A 15,943-nucleotide genomic window follows, 5' to 3' on the forward strand; every position below is an offset into this window, starting at 1 on the left:
CGGAGTAATGAACATCTTGAATATTTACCTATTTTACTCAAGGTAGTTACAACATGCTTTTTTGTCTCCTGATCTACTTGATACTCTTTCTGGCTACTGCTTGTGTCTTTCAGTCTGGCCAGTTACTTCTGCTAGTTTTATTTTCAGAGTCCTAGAGACACAAATATGCATGGCTAGAAGGGCAGGAAATGGGTGGCCACGTGCTTGGTAAAATCAGTTTGGGGCCAGACTTCTCTTCAGATTCTACAAGTTCCTTATGGCAGATTCAGCCACCTATTTAGGAAGCTGGTAGCCATCTAGTTACAGACTGTTTTCACCTGTTCTCTAAACCTTCCTCTGTTTGGCCAGCTGCTTGCTGTAAACTCAGCATTCCAGTTTGCAGTGCTAGAATTAACATGGACTAGCTCTCTAGTTGACATCTTGCTACTGCCACATGGTTTTTTCCCCCAGCACCTGCAAAGTCAAGAAGTTTCTCCTTTGTCTTATGAAAAAAACCCAGAAAGTGTGAAGTGCAGAAACAGCAATTAGCTTAGTTCGGTGATATATTTTTTTTGTTAGGGTTTACCTGGAGGGGTTGAGGAAATCCAAGTGGAGAATGTATTAAAAATGTCTAAAGGATGTGGCAAATCTAGTTGCAGTAGCTTGGAAAGTTCCCTGTATAAAAATGATACTTCGGGAATAGTAGCAAAATTGAGTGTAAAGAATCCAGCTTCATGCATACAGTGCCTGGTGGGTGAATTAATATTAATGCATGTGACTTATGAACATGATCAAAAACAAGTGTGTAGTAGTTCCAGGCTCTAGACTTGCACAGCAGCCTTACCAGAGGATGACTCTAGACAGGACAGGGCTGCAGAAACTTCCTATTTTGGCAGGCTTGCGCCTTGTTTGCTCATAGACTAAATGTATATTCATGGTGCCTTAAAGGCTGGTGCAGTGCAGCTGGCTCTCTGGGAGTCTCGATAATGGCTGCTATAAAATGACTGAAGATGATCTATTTCCAGTAGCCTGCAGTGAGAAGGCAGAAAGAAGAGAAGAGCTGCCCTTAAGAGCTTCAGCATCCTCACTCAGCCTCTTACAGTGTCACTGACTTGACCCCGGTACCCTTAAATACTCCACATTTTCTTAAATATCAGTCTTCTTCCTCCCCCACTCCCCTTTTTGTGGTTTGTGTACTGATTTTGTGATTAAGGATGTTTAACTGCTTCAGCTTTCAGGATAACACAGGCCAGGTTCATAAAAGCAACTTGCAAAGCCTTTACATTTCAGGTAGGAAGAAGTAGCTAAACCAGTGCCATCCTCCAGGAGCCCATACTCTGGCTTGGGCCACCTGTAGAGAAGCAGCATAATTAGGTTGCCTTGTTGCAGTGCAGAAACTAAGAAAAACTATCTGTGGTCAAGCAAGCAGCAGCTGTTTCTAGTGACCAGGACTGAATATGCCAAAGAACTAGTGGCCTGGTTACAGGGCAGCAAGCCACGTTTCATAGATTCATAGATGTTAGTATCGGAAGGGACCTCAATAGATCATCGAGTCCGACCCCCTGCATAAGCAGGAAAGAGTGCTGGGTCTAGATGACCCCAGCTAGATGCTCATCTAACCTCCTCTTGAAGACCCCCAGGGTAGGAGAGAGCACCACCTCCCTTGGGAGCCTGTTCCAGACCCTGGCCACTCAAACTGTGAAGAAGTTCTTCCTAATGTCCAATCTAAATCTGCTCTCTGCTAGCTTGTGGCCTTTATTTCTTGTAACCCCCCGGGGTGCCTTGGTGAATAAATACTCACCAATTCCCTTCTGTGCCCCCGTGATGAACTTATAGGCGGCCACAAGGTCGCCTCTCAACCTTCTCTTGCGGAGGCTGAAAAGGTCCAGTTTCTCTAGTCTCTCCTCGTTTCCTTCCGAGATGTACTTAATGAGCACACCACAACCAGTTCTGCAAAGAGTAAGGCACTGACCTTTATTTGGGAGTCTGTGTACAGTACAAAAAGCAAGCATGGAAAACTATTTAAAAACTGGTATCAAAGAGTTCTGGTCCAATGTTGCCAGTAATTACCTTAAGCCAGCTGGCACAAAGAGAAGCAAATGCTTTCCCTGTTGTGCCTGAAGACAACTCTTCTAGTCCCAGAAGACCAGTTCTGGGCATGAGTTTGCTTTTGACTAAATTTGCCACTGGTTTGAAATGCTCACTTAATAGAAGGAGTTGGGCTCCATTTTTTTTTAACTGATGTTCACTGCTCGCCTGTTTCAGATTCAGATTACTAGGGAAATGCCCAATCAATGTCTTGTAGTCACTCATTTTACAAATCTAAGCCTTTTAACTTATTCAGTTAATTACAGTGAACATATTAGAATTATCCTTTAAAAAACTGGCTCCTCTGGAGTGTCCAGGAATGTCATCCATGCCAGAGTTTATGAAATTATTTATAGCAATTTAACCATTCCAATAAACTTCAGGTTCTGCTTCTTGGCCCTTTTATTTCCTAAGGAATCCTGCCACCAAAGAAGGGGGAAAGTTTTGAATCATCATTCCCCAATGAAGTGGGGTGGACGTTTCTCCTTGAAGGCAGCCATTCCTTCCTGCCGGTCTCTTGTAGGAATGTTCTGCATTTAAAAGAAAGGAAGCTGTTTCCCTTGTGAAATAAGAACAACGTTTCAAGTGATCCTAAGTGAGTCGTACACTAGCCCTAGAACTCCTACAGATATTCAGGGGATACCACTGCTGGGTAGGCAAGTCTTGGCCTATACATGACAAGCAGGAAAATGGAAAGGTGGTAGGTAACGTGTCTTATAAATAGAAACCTACTGAAATCGTGATTGCGCTATTTTCCCTGAAACTATGACTTTGGGCAGGCTCTGCAAAAAAAAGCATGGGCTCTACTTTTGGCAGGTTCGCTGCCAACCCCCCCCCCCCCCCCCCCCGACTTGCCAGCAAGCAGAGAGGCCCTGCAGTCTTGGAGTAGGGGCAGGGACAAGGATCGGGTGCTGGGAAGGCCACAGACAACTTACAGAGCATTCGCTATGATGATCCCAGTAAAGTTATGGGGTTGGCAATTTGCAGGTTGTACCTGACTTGCTGCCTTCCTCTTTCTTCCCTCCCCAGGTGATGGCCTTTTGCCCTGTGACAGGTTTTATTCAACAATGTGCTGCAAGTTCATCATAGCGAATGCTCTGTACATGGTTTGTGGCTCCAGTGTGGGGGTGCTCATCCTGCTTGCAACCCTGCCGTGCTCCAAGCCTGCTCATCCCTTCCCAGCCCCCCATGCTCCAAGACTTCAGGGCTTCTCTGCTTGCTGGTAAGTTTGCTTTTTTTGTTGGTTTTTTTTTTTTTTTTTGGCAGTGAGCTGCTACTTGGGGATGACCAGAAACTGTGACTTAATTACAGGCAGTCCTCCACTTAAGACATTTTGAGTTGCAATGAATGGCACTTACAGCATTTATAAACTGACACCCAGTTTTGACTTTCTGATGTCAGTTTCAACTTTACAACGCTTGATCCGACGCCACGCCAGCGAACAAATTCACTGCATTGCCCATCTCCCTGGAGAACATCTGTCCAAACTTCCTTGGACACTTTCTTTAAGAAAGCAGACAAGACTCCAGAAAAACCTACAGCCAAGACTCCTGAGAGACTCCTTCAAAAAGTCCAGCAAAGTCACCTCCAAGAAGTCCTTCCAAGTCAATATGATTGCTATTTACAATATACATACATTAATATAGCTATATTACTCATCTATAATTGATTGAGTACAAAATCCTGGGGTATTTTTGGTGAAAACAGGGTATCGGGCTTTGGTTCAGGAACCAATCCCTCATTTATAACGTTGTTCCTATGGGTTCCGAGTAATGACGTTTTGACTTAAGATGTGGTTTTCAGGATCCAGTTGTGGTGTAAGTCCGAGGACTGCCTGTATCCTGATTTAGCCCAGGGAAGATATTCATCCATGCTTAATAACGCATGGATTAATGACTTCACCAGGTTTAATCAGGGTAATTAAGCCACAGTTTTGGGCCATCTGGCAACCTGTGTGGAGAGGCAGGACTGCCAGGCCCCCTCGCTCAATCAGAAACGTAGGGGGGGCCTGTTGCACCCCACTTATGAAAATGACAGCTGGCCCCAGGGTCTGCCCATGAAGTCGGCCAGCCGCCACTTCAAGTTCAGTAGACCCCCTACTTATAAGACATAGAGCTTGACTGCCTGAAATTAAGTTCCATGACCCACATTATACTTAAATAAATTCCACAATCAACTAAAGTTTGAAAGGCCATCACCGGCTGGGAAGGATGCATGTTTGTAACATGAACGGTGCACCAGAACTTGACTGGCACCAAAACCAAAGTGAGATCCCATTGCTCAATCTAGTAAAAACACCCTTTGTTGAAAAGATGGTCAGGGTTAGGGCCTTCAAAAAGCCAGTCCGGTCTGAGTAACGTACAGGAGTTCTGCTAGTCTGCAGGAGCCCTGTTTATTTGGCGGGTTGGAAACATGTTTGTGACTTGAGTTAAGTTTTCAAAACTTTGGCCATGAAACTCCACTTGGCTCATGGTTATTGCAGGGCCACGGAAGAAATGGATGGTGTCACTTTGTAAAATAATAGATACCATACCTGAGCATAGCACATTCCCTCAATAGCCATCCCTGAAGCAATATCCACCTGAAAGAAGGGAGATTTGTCTGAAATACACAGCACTCAAAGCAGTGAACATTTTAATAAGTAGCTTCCATTAAGTTTCAGTGACTATTGTTCTAGCTCTTCATGTAGGATTGCAATGTGAACTTGGAGTTAAAATTCTGCCCTGACAAGTTAACTTCATCTTTCACAAGATCTTACCACAATCTTACAAGGGATCTAAATGCCTAGTTTAAGACAAGAATCAGAATCCATCTCTTTGAGGCAGCATTACATTAGTTCTAATAAATGACCTGCAAGAAGTCATTTTTTACCCCCCAGAATACTTCAAAACCATTTTTCCTCTTTCAAAAAAATAAAAGCCCTTAATTAAACCGATTACCTCTATTCCTCTGTTGATTGCCAGTTTACCCATTTTCACAGCGATTGGAGCCTTTATTAAAGAGAAAGAGATGTGTAAGTAACTGAAGCGATCAGAATGTGCAGTAAGTAGTGCAGTCATTTCATTATGTCTTGTTTCCAAATGAGCTTCCTGTCTTTAGGACTTTACAGGTAAGTCAGTGCTATGTTATATTTTACAAAGCGAAGATCACCTAGCATTCATACAAGTGCTTGATGTGGCAGAATCTGCAGATTTGGGCGCTTAAAGCTTTGATTCTCAATCAGGGTGCTGTAACACTTTCGGGTGCCATGTAATATTAGCACTGTTATGTGTAGATATTTGCACACCTGATTCACAAGATAAACCTAGAGATTTCAAATAGGAATCCATCGTGTCAAAAGCATTCTGCCCTGCTGTGGTTTTTCAGAGTTCTCTGCAACAACGATATTGCTCTATTATTTTTCTATAATCAAGAAATGAGTGAATGCTAAGGAGTTGGCATTTTCTTGAGTTTCAAAGAGTTGAGAACCACTGGCTTAAATCCAAAGCCTGATTCTCAGAGGTGCTATCTGCCTGCAACTCCCAGTAAAAAAAAAATACAGCTGCCTGTGCTCAGTGCCTTTGAAAGTCAGGTTACAGGAGGCCAGCAAACTTAGGTCAGGGTAGACTGGGACTGTGTCAGTGTTGGACGTGCAGAATGCCAATACCCACTAGCGTGACTTGAAATGGCTTGGGATGCTTGTGCTGACCTGCTGACCACAAAGCGGTGTCCTGACCTTTTCTCTCTCTAAGGGGCTGGTTAAGTGTCTCAGCATTACTGACAGTTAGACATAAAAGGAAATGCAGCGGAGAAAGGGGAAGATTATTCTGACTCATCCAGACTTGCTCAGGAATCTGAACCTGAGGTAAGTTCTCTTTCTCTTGGTGAAGCTCAAGGGCCTGGGCTTCAAAATGTGCTTCCTTTTGGAATGACGGAAGCTCAGTGTGCCCACAAATCAGATAGCTACTTTGCATCTTCAGTTATTTGAATTTACCAAGATTTTACTGTTACGTGGAGAAAGTGGGGAGCTAATTAGTCTCATCAAGCACACAAGCCCCCTCTTTCCATGAAGTAAGCCAAACTATATACTGACCCGAGGAACAATTTCTTTAGCCAGAGCTAATGCTTTCTGGTAAGCAGCATCCTCCTGCTCGTTCTGTGGTACTGCATGGTTTACCAGTCCCATTGAGAAGGCCTGCTGTCCGTCAATCTGTCTACCAGTGAAAATGAGCTCCTTTGCAAGACCTATTCCAATACAGCGGGGCAGGCGCTGCGTTCCCCCTTAAGATAACAACACCGTGTTAGGTCTCTGTGACTCAAATGCTAAAAAGGTTTTGCTCCCCTGCCATGTAAAATACATCACCGAGGACTACAGCAGATCACCTATTGCATCTGTCACCTTGGTGTTCTACCAAAAAACATTCAGTAATGGCAATGCCCTCCAGGGTATTGGTGTAAACCCACTATAAATGTGAAAGGCAAGGGCAGAAGTGACTTGTCTAAGATTACAGCAATCAATAGCTTTGCACAGACTCCTGGATGCCAACTCCTGGCTCTGCTCTGAGTACTCAATACCTTTCCCTTGTAAAGCTCTTCCTCAGATGCTGACGAAGGGTTTTTGAACCTGAAAGCTTGCTTAAAAAATTGTTTTCCAACTATTTAAGTTGGTCTAATAAAATATATCAGATTCACCCAAAGAACCTTGTCTGCCACAGTAAAATCTACTTCCCCAGATGCAGTATTTCACACAATTGAATGAAGCAAGGTTACCTGCACCAGGAAGAAGCCCTCTGGTGGTCTCAATCAGACCCATTTTGGCTGAAGAAGCTATTAAAAAAAATAAAATGTGGGGAAGGGTGATGCATTATTTTCATACGGGAAGAATCTGTTAACACAAATAGGAATTTTCACCCAGAGAAAGCAACTCTTACTAAACCCCAGAGGACCACTGACAACACAGCAGTCATTCTGCTAGTCAGCTATTCTGCTAACAACTCAGCTACGGTCTGCTGTTTTTACAGACTTGTGCATGACTAGAACATATCATTGCTAAGCTGACTAGAGCTATGAGTCTTGATAGACACTTATCTGACAGCCTTTGCGTGTTGCACAAAAAGAGGGTAAATGTCCTGATGGCAGCTTAAGCTGACAGTTTTGCTGCTTAAACTCACTGCTCTAACCCTCATCCATCTTGGACTTCCTGCAGCATGTATTTTTACAGACTCCGTTCTGGACCATCCTCAAATACTGGTGTTTGCTGTGTTGATTAAGACTGGCTGTAGACAGAGCTGCCTGTTGTATTTGAATTTTTCTTTTAAGCCAACATTAAGTCGTGCAAACTGCTCTCTCAATCGGATGTGCGAGGTTGTTTAGGTAGCCAGAAAGAGGATGCGATGATTAGAGTCCTAATCAACCTCAGCTACAGATTAGGTGGAAGTGACTGAAATACCCTTCCTGGCTGCTTGCAGGTAGTTTAGCAAGCTTATTGGGGGAAAAAATTAGGGATACATGTGTAAGAGATTAGATTAAAGGGATGTGTGCAGGGGAACTAGAATTAAAAGTGTACTCTACTAGCGTTTTTAAAAACTTTCACCACTCATTTACATGGCACGTTCACTAAAGGTAAATCCTCTTCATGCTGAGGTCCAGCAGTCTGATGAGAGCATGCACGCAGTAGAGGCAGGGTCGTTACAAGACTTCACGGAAGTGGGAACTGTGCTAAAAGACACTGCTATCCCTGAAACGGATGCAAGGGACTGTTTGGTTAGTCTTAGCATTATCCTGAATTCTAGCTAGGACAAACCAGACAGTCTGACTCTACTGTGTAATATGGCTTTGGTGCAAAACTGATTCATGCTGGAACAGAATATCTGTTTTGAAAAGATGTAGCAGCTCGCTGGTGTTGTGCAAGTTAGGTGGCCAGGTCCCACTGCTGACTGACTTTCCACAGGTCTGTTCTCCCATCAACCTGCGGGGCCCTTACTTCGAACATAGCTAGATCATGCTACCGTTGTCTCTCAGAATTAATCTTCTGGTGGATGTTCCCATATCATCTCAGCATACAGGAGATTAGCCCCTGAAAATGACATTGCTACCCCATCTGACTATTATGTTTTACCTTTTAAAAAAAATGTTAAGGTGTTTCCTGATAATCAGGGATCCTGGTTTTCTCTAATAAAAAAAACAACAACTCCCCCCCACCAATTTTCAGATTTAAAAAAGTAACCCAAAATCCATACTTATATATAGGTATCCAGGCTGTAGCTGTATTGGTCTAGAGGAAAAGGCAATCAGGACTCATAGTAGAGGTGATATCTTTTATTAGACCAACAAGATTTTTGCAAAAAATAAGCTTGCAATTTTTTTTGCAAATTTTTTTGCAAAAATCTTGTTGGTCTAATAAAAGATACCATCTCTACTTTGAGTCCTGATTTTGTGTGTGTGTGTGTGTATTAAAAACTAACCCCAAAATCTACATTTTTCTGTGATAAAAATGAAGCACCACTTATGTTATATACTAATATAATAACTAAAATATATTTATATATATAAAGTATATATAACACCACATATATATATATATATATATATATATATATATATATATATAAAAAAATAAGTGGTGTTCATTTTAATCACTGAAAAATATAGATTTTGGGGTTAGTTTTTTAATACACACACACACACACAATCAGGACTTGTAGTAGAGATGATATCTTTTATTAGATCAACAAGATTTTTGCAACAATCACATTTTTCTGTGATTAAAATGAAACACCACTAATATATACACACACTAATATAATACTAATATAACCATTAATTATATATATATTTTAGTGGTGTTTCATTTTAATCACAGAAAAATGTAGATTTTTGGGTTAGTTTTTTAATCTGACAACTGCAGATTTTTTTTTTCAGAGAAAACCAGGATCCCTGCTGATAATAGGTAAGTGTCACCCAAATTCTGTCTAGATTGATGCCTTTTCATTTTCTGCATGACTGAGGTTTAGGTTCAGAGAATGCAATAGCCCCTTTCACTTCCCTGTTCACTTATCTACAGCAAGAGAAAGGTGACATGAGGGTGCCCGTGCATGCTGCACACATACCTGCTACTCGAAGATCACAAGCCAAGGCCAGCTCCAGTCCCCCGCCCAGTGCATAACCTTCGATTGCAGCGATAGTGGGCATAGGCAGTGCAGCTGGGGAAGGTAAAAGTCATTTGAAGTTAACATTCCAGAACCAGGTTTCTCAGTGAGCATTTAAGATTTCTTCATTTCAGATGTACAAGTTTTCTATGGCTATGGCATAACGCCTAGCAAGTTACCAGAGGTAGAGGAAAACCATCATCAGATAGTGAAAATCTGCTATTTTTTACTTCCTTCTTTAAAAAGGATCCTAGAAAAGCCTGACAGAAACACTGTGATACTGGAGGAAAGAACAAAATGTGTTAACTTCATACTGGGATTGGCTTGCTTGAAAATGTGAACACCTGTGACAGCGATACTACCAAAGAACAGCTCCCACCGTGAGGCATCTCCCCATTCAGCATTGTGCGACCACTGCAGTCCTGGACAGGCTTTCCTCAAAGTGCCTTGATGAACAGGCGTAACCCAGGACCGAGGGGGGCTAGGCAAGGCACTCTCCCATTTTAAATTTAGGAGAACCCATCCTGTCCATACTGGTGGTTTTCAACCTTTTCAGACTTGAGGCACCCTGCAGAAAATGTCAGCTCTTCATTTTTTGCTCATTTTTGACTATGCAAAAATAATAGAGAAATTTTTCTGGTCAAAAACTGGTCAACATGTCTTCATTGTTCTGTATTCCTGTTTGAAACTTCTGGGTTTATCTTCTGAACCGTGTTTGCACACCTGACAGGCCTAACATTGCGTGGTACCTCATGACACCCTTGAAAGTATCTCAGGGCACCCCTGGGTGTCATGGGCCCCTGGTTGAGAGTCGCTGCTCTATACAGTAAATTTGGTGTCCCTTGGTGACAACCTCATGCGTGCTGTGCTGCTCTGGGCAGGCCGCCTTCTGAACTGGACTCAGGGTGGCCACCCCTGCATGGCGCTAGCATTGTTGGGCAACAGGACCAAGTAGCTTGCTCCCAAGTTAATAAGGCTGCCCTCGTAGACTGGTTTAGGAGGTAGCTATCCTGGCACTGTGCAGCGTGCTTGAAGGTGGCACTATCAGGAATGGCAAGTTTCCTGTGTAGACATGGTCTAGGACATAGTGGGTAAAATCGCTTAGAGCAAGGCACAGTGAGACAGCAGCAAAACTGGGAACAGAAAACAAAGTGCAGTCTCAGGGGCCCTCTGTCTGCCTGCAAGGCAGCCTTCCCTGGACATGCCAGGGTGCTTTACTGTATCGTGCTGGTTGAATGTACGCACGTTAGATACTGCTTGAATTTTTTTAATTAAAATTGTAATCAACTTTGCTCGCATTTCAAACTTCTTGTGCATCTCCCTCCAGGGACAGGCACAGTCAATATGGGAACAGCACTGTGTGTACAAGTCCACATTCCTTTCCTAAAAAGGGGGTTAAATATTGATTTAGCAAGTTCAGCTTGTGAGTGAACCAATGTGCCAAGATCCTTTTCCATTCTACCGAGCTGCTTGTGCTACTCTCATCTGAGCCCCTTCCAGCCGCATGCCAAGGATGACGGGAATAACATCCGTCGCAGGCGATTCATTCTTTTGCATCCTCCCCCCTGGATAAGGGCACTGAGAAGCAGGGACCCTTATTTTAAAGTTCCTGCAATACAGCAGCAGCGCTTGTCTGCCCCCCCCCCCCACCTGTATGCACAAGTATGCAAACAATTTAACAAGAAACTATTTACCAATTTCATCCATTAGACTTCTCAGCCTGTGAACAAAATGTCCCACTTCAGTATCACTCATTTGTGCACGCTCCTTTAAGTCAGCACCTAAAGTAGGGAGAAGATAGGAGTTGTGACGGGACAGGCAGCAGAGCTAGGTTAGCAGCAGCGCTGCATTGCCGGGGCACGAAGAGTCATGTTCCAGAACAGTCTAGGGATGCCAGCTCTCTGGTCTGGGTGCATTCAGATGCTTTAAGGATGGTGGTAGAGCATCCTGCCCCATCGCTGCCTATAGCAGCCAATTTCAGAGAGCAACCCCAAGCACTGTTTTACATGAACTGCCTTCTACTGGGTTAGACCAGAGGTCCATTTTGCCATTACAAAGTGGCAGAGATCGAATGGTGAAAAGACCTCGTATGACCAGGGTTTTTTCCACTGGTCCTCTCTCCACTTTCAGCCTCCAGCACTTCAGGCTTAGGAGGTTCTGATTCACTCCCATGCTCAATAGCTACTGATGCACTTTTCCTCCAAGGATTTGTCCAGTCTCTTTTTGAATCTGGCTAAACTGTCAGCTTCTGCCAAATATTGTGGCAATGAGTTACATACTTTAGTCCCGCGCCGCGTAAAAACCTTCCTTTTGCTAGCTTTAAAATTACTACCAGTTTCATTTTGTGACCCCTAGTTCTTGTATTGTGAGAGGTGGTAAATCATAAATCCCTATTTACTTTCTCTTCACTATTTAGCAGTTTGTAAACCCTTATCATGTCTGCCCCCAAAGTATTTTTTGAACTTGAACAGGCCTAGCCTTTTTGGTGTCTCCTTGTGCAGAAGCCCCTCCATACCACTTATCGTCCTTACTGGCCGTCTCTGGACCTTCTCTATATTCTATATCCTTTTTGAGGTGTGGGGACCAAAACTGGGCACAGTATTCAAGTTGTGGATGCACCATGGATTTATGAAGAGCATAATGATACTTTCTGTTTTGCTTACAAGTCCCTTAATAATTCCTAACATTTTGCTTGCCTTTTGGCAGCTGCTGAGCACTGAGCTGGTGTTTTTAGCAAACTGTCCACAATGGCTCCCAGATCTCTTTCCTCTCTGGTAACAGCTCATGTTGAGCCAAATGTTTTTGTCCATATGCATCACTTTACACTTTAGCTACGTGTCACCTGCCATTTATTGTTGCATCCTCTCAGTAGTGCAAGATCTTTCTGAAATCCCTCACAGTCTGCCTTGGTCTTTATCACTTTGAGTAATGTTGTGTCATTCACAAATTTAGCCATTTCACTACTCACCCCCTTTTCCAGATCTTAATTTATGCATATGTTAAATAGCACCGGTCCCAATATAGATCCCTGGAAGACCCTGCGGTTTAGTTTTTTCCATCCCAAAAACTGACCATTTGTACTCATTCTGTGTTTTTTATCCTTAAACCAATTTCTAATCAACAAGTGGGCCTCTCCCATAATCCCATGACCACCTAACTTCATGAAGAGCCTTTGATTAATTCTCAGAATCAGAGGCAAGGGGGCAGCAGTACCGTGCTCTAAGGATGCAGCTTGGAAAGTAAGAGAGCATATAGATGAAAGAGCTAGTCATTAGGTTGTAGCCACCGAAGTTGGGTCCAGCTGCTGAGGTCGCTGTTGCTAAGACAGAGGTCGATATGCCAAGATGGGCCTGCGTGCCAAGGTTTGTTCCTTGTTATTGCACAACACTAAGCTGGCTATTTAATTAAGTGTACATTTCCAGCTGCTACTCAGCACTGCCTGCCCTGTGCAACAGCACATGGACCCATCAGCTTTTAATATCAAGTCAATCACAGAGAATTGGTTACCTACCTGCACAAAACACGCCTTTTACTTGACTTTTAAACAGTACTACGCGGACCTTGTCATCGTAACGGAGACTTTCTAATGCACGAAACAACTGAGGGGAGAGAGTTTACATGAGAGAAGTTAAGCACGGCTTTGAGCCTGTCATTCTTGTGAACCCCTGTGCCTAGGTCACTGACAGGAGGCTCCTCCACTGCAGTAAGTTTCTTAACTGTCTTTGCTGTGTGGGGAGGGAACCTTGCAGAAAGCCAGTGTCAGGGATCCTGCTGCTCTGCATGTGGTCTCTGGAAGCTCGTAGGATTTCTCTTGCTTCTCCTCCCACCTTCTCAATATCCCAAATGGACCTTCCTGTTCAGGGCAGAGCCTGGTTCTCGGGAACCCTTGTGCCCACTCTGGTCAGAGACATAACTAGTGATTTTTTTTTTCCAATTAATTTGTATCCAAGGCCAAATAAGCAAGACTAATTCCAAATCCAAGAGTCCAGAACCATAAGTGGCCCTACTGCCACCTGCACCTGGGGCTGCAGATGTTTCCAAATCCTTTGGCGGGCATCCTACTTGCAGGCCCAAGCCCGGAGGCTTTGGGTTTGGATGCCGCGGAGTTTTGCTTGCCGTTAGTCATAGGAGCTAAGGAGGAGACTCCCATTTCCATAAACTGGGCTTAAAGCCACTACACCTCAGCGGGTACTGAACCACGCCAGAAGAGCAGTTCTCCCACAGTGCAGTTCAGGAAACCTGCCTTCACGGACACAGATGCCTGGTATTTCCCCTCCCAGGTTAAGAAGCCACCATACTTGATCTGAGCCCATAAGAGACCCAGAAGCAAGACGTAACTAGTGATCAACATCTGCTGGTACACCTACACTGCAGTCCTAGAAATGAAGCAGGGTCAATTAGCCCATGCTGAGCTAAGCTCCATCCTGCCACGGTTAGACTGGTACTGGTACTCAAGCTAGCTAGTGTAAAGCAGGCTAGTGTATCTGTAGGCTATACTGCAGCGTGGGCATCCCCAAATTCTCCCCGCCCCCTCGAGCTAGCCTATCTTGCTTTTATTCACAACCTCCACTGGCCTGGTAGCAAACGACTAAGCTTTACTCTTAGTTTTGGACCACACAGATCTCATGCTCTACTAGGCCTAGACCCTAGACCAACAAGCTGCTTGTAACCCAGGTTGTCCAGCCACAAACAACAGGCCTGCAGTAAGAGACACTTAGCACTGAAAGCCTTATACTTTTCCTCCAGTAACTTTTGAAACCCAGTGCTTCTGCAATGCAGGCGCTGAATAAACCCAACAGGTAACTTGTTAGTTGACCAATGGATTTACACAGGCCCATTCACTAACAGGAAATTGCTTCGTGGAGCTTGTGAGAATTAGGGGATCCGAAGCGTTGTGCATATTATAAAAAAGAATGGCTTATATATTGAGAGACACAAAGTGACTGGACACTCACTAGTTTCCTCTCCTGTCATTGCTATGGCAGCAAGTCTTTCTCTAAATCTCAGTGCTTGCGGTCACAAACATGTTTACTGTCGACAGTCAGAGACAGCGCTATACTTACTTCATTCACAAATACGTTCCCCAGGGAATTTTTAGCATGGGGTCTGTTCATCTGGATTTCAGCAATTCCTTCAGTAAAAAAAAAAAAAAAAAAAGACACTGTTAATTATAAGTTGTTGAAAAAAAATCCTGCTGAGAAGCGCTATATATTGTCGCGTCTTGCTTGAAAATCTGTACAAAGGCTGTAAACACCCAGCACAGAGGCTGCTTGAACAAATGAGCTGAAAAGCAAACCTGCGCACTCACGTCATGAATTGCAGAATCGCCACACGTCATTGCTGAACAGAAATAGAGACTCTGTTAAGTTTAAAAAGGGACTTCTCGTTCTAGCTGGTGTTTTCAGGGAAACGCGTAACACAAAACCCAAAGAACAGGGTGAAGTTCACTTTCCCGTGCTCTTTAGCTCGCGCTTTCCTTGAGCTTTCAGGTGTGTATTCCCTAACAGAGAAACCGTCTTCTTCCAATTGTGCCATGACCGTGAGGACAGCACAAACGACCAGCGTCCCTAATGGCCTGCGCTCCACAGCTGTCTGGAAAATGAAGCCCCGCTTCTCGTTCACAGCTATGCTAACTAGTCTCAGGGACTTGACTCCTTTTTAGGGCCAGTGGACCAGAAACGCCTGCTTCTTCCTCCTTTCCCCTGCAAAATCTGAACATGCAGGTTCTGCCTTTCTGGAAGCGATAAACCCCCAAAGCAGCTGGCTGCCGCACAAGGGAGGGGAACGGCCTGCTGTTTCCAGTCCTTCCTTCCGCGGCCCGCCGCGCTCCCCCGGGTTTCCCGCATCAAGTTCAGGGGGCAGCGAGACAGAAAGGTGAAACGACCTTCCCAAGGTTACGCGGGACATGTCCCCGAGCAGCCCAGCTCCTGCCTCCCAGGGACCCAGGCCAGACCCTCAGCTCCTTGTTTCCCTAGCCGCCCCCTGGCATGCTGCCACCAGCCTAGGGGCTTCCCAGGGGCGCCTCCTCCCATGCAGCAGAGCCCCTTGCTCCTCCCGGTGCAAAGAAACGCGGGGCTGGACGGCGGGGCGGGCAGTTCTGCGGGCCCGCTGCCGGCGGGGGCAGGCCCCGGCCCGGGGGAGCTGTCCGCAGTGCTGCCCCGCAGCTGGGACCCCGGCCCGGGACTCACCGCTGCGCTCCCCGCCGGGCCGGGCCAGCGCCACCTCCCCGCGCGCCGCCGCCAGCCCGCACAGCCCGCGCCGCAGCGCCCCGCAGCCCGCGCCCACCCGGCCCAGCCGCTGCATGGCCGCCGCCGCCGCCGCCCGCTTCCCGGGCCGCCCGCGCTGGGCGGGGTCATGGGCGGAGCCCGAGCCCGAGCGCACGGCGGGACGGACCGGCCTCCGCTCCCCGCCCCGCCCCGCCGCGGGGACACCGCTCGTCTGCCGCACCACGGAGCTCCGGGGCTGCAAAGCACCGGGGAGAGAGAGGGGGGACACGGCGGGCAAGGCACCGCGGGGAGAGGGGGGCATGGGGGGCAAGGCACCGGGGGGAGAGGGAGGACCTCCCTACAGGCTGGGACTCCTTCCTGGCCTGGCGCAGACCTGCCACGTGTCCTTGGACAAGGTGCAGAGTCTAACAGGGCTTTAGTCCCCGAGTCCAGAGGGAGTGCAGTGCCTGGATCCATTGACCTGAATCAAATACCTTGACTTGAGTCAAATGAGACCTGAATTGCTGCGATAGTGGGAGAGAG

At 45.6% G+C, this 15,943-nt stretch overlaps 1 protein-coding gene across 2 annotated transcripts; it reads right to left on the bottom strand.

The window, feature by feature from the left end:
• Positions 1-1,927: 1,927 nt before the first annotated feature.
• Positions 1,928-15,531, bottom strand: ECHDC2 (enoyl-CoA hydratase domain containing 2). 2 transcript variants are annotated; one of them, XM_059727843.1, is made up of 10 exons: positions 15,480-15,531; positions 14,258-14,325; positions 12,706-12,793; positions 10,889-10,975; positions 9,156-9,248; positions 6,817-6,873; positions 6,140-6,327; positions 5,007-5,057; positions 4,601-4,648; positions 1,928-2,597 (listed from the first exon to the last, which is right to left on the bottom strand). In XM_059727843.1, the coding sequence occupies exons 2-10, from the start codon at positions 14,306-14,308 to the stop codon at positions 2,520-2,522; spliced, it is 741 nt and encodes a 246-aa protein (XP_059583826.1). In that variant the 5' UTR covers positions 14,309-14,325; positions 15,480-15,531; the 3' UTR covers positions 1,928-2,519. The 2 variants fall into 2 exon arrangements, with proteins under 2 accessions (XP_059583826.1, XP_059583827.1); XM_059727844.1 differs by lacking the exon at positions 15,480-15,531 and adding an exon at positions 15,383-15,473.
• Positions 15,532-15,943: the final 412 nt, after the last annotated feature.

This window comes from Alligator mississippiensis, chromosome 5, assembly GCF_030867095.1.
Source record: "Alligator mississippiensis isolate rAllMis1 chromosome 5, rAllMis1, whole genome shotgun sequence".
In the NCBI taxonomy this organism is placed as follows: Eukaryota; Metazoa; Chordata; order Crocodylia; family Alligatoridae; genus Alligator; species Alligator mississippiensis.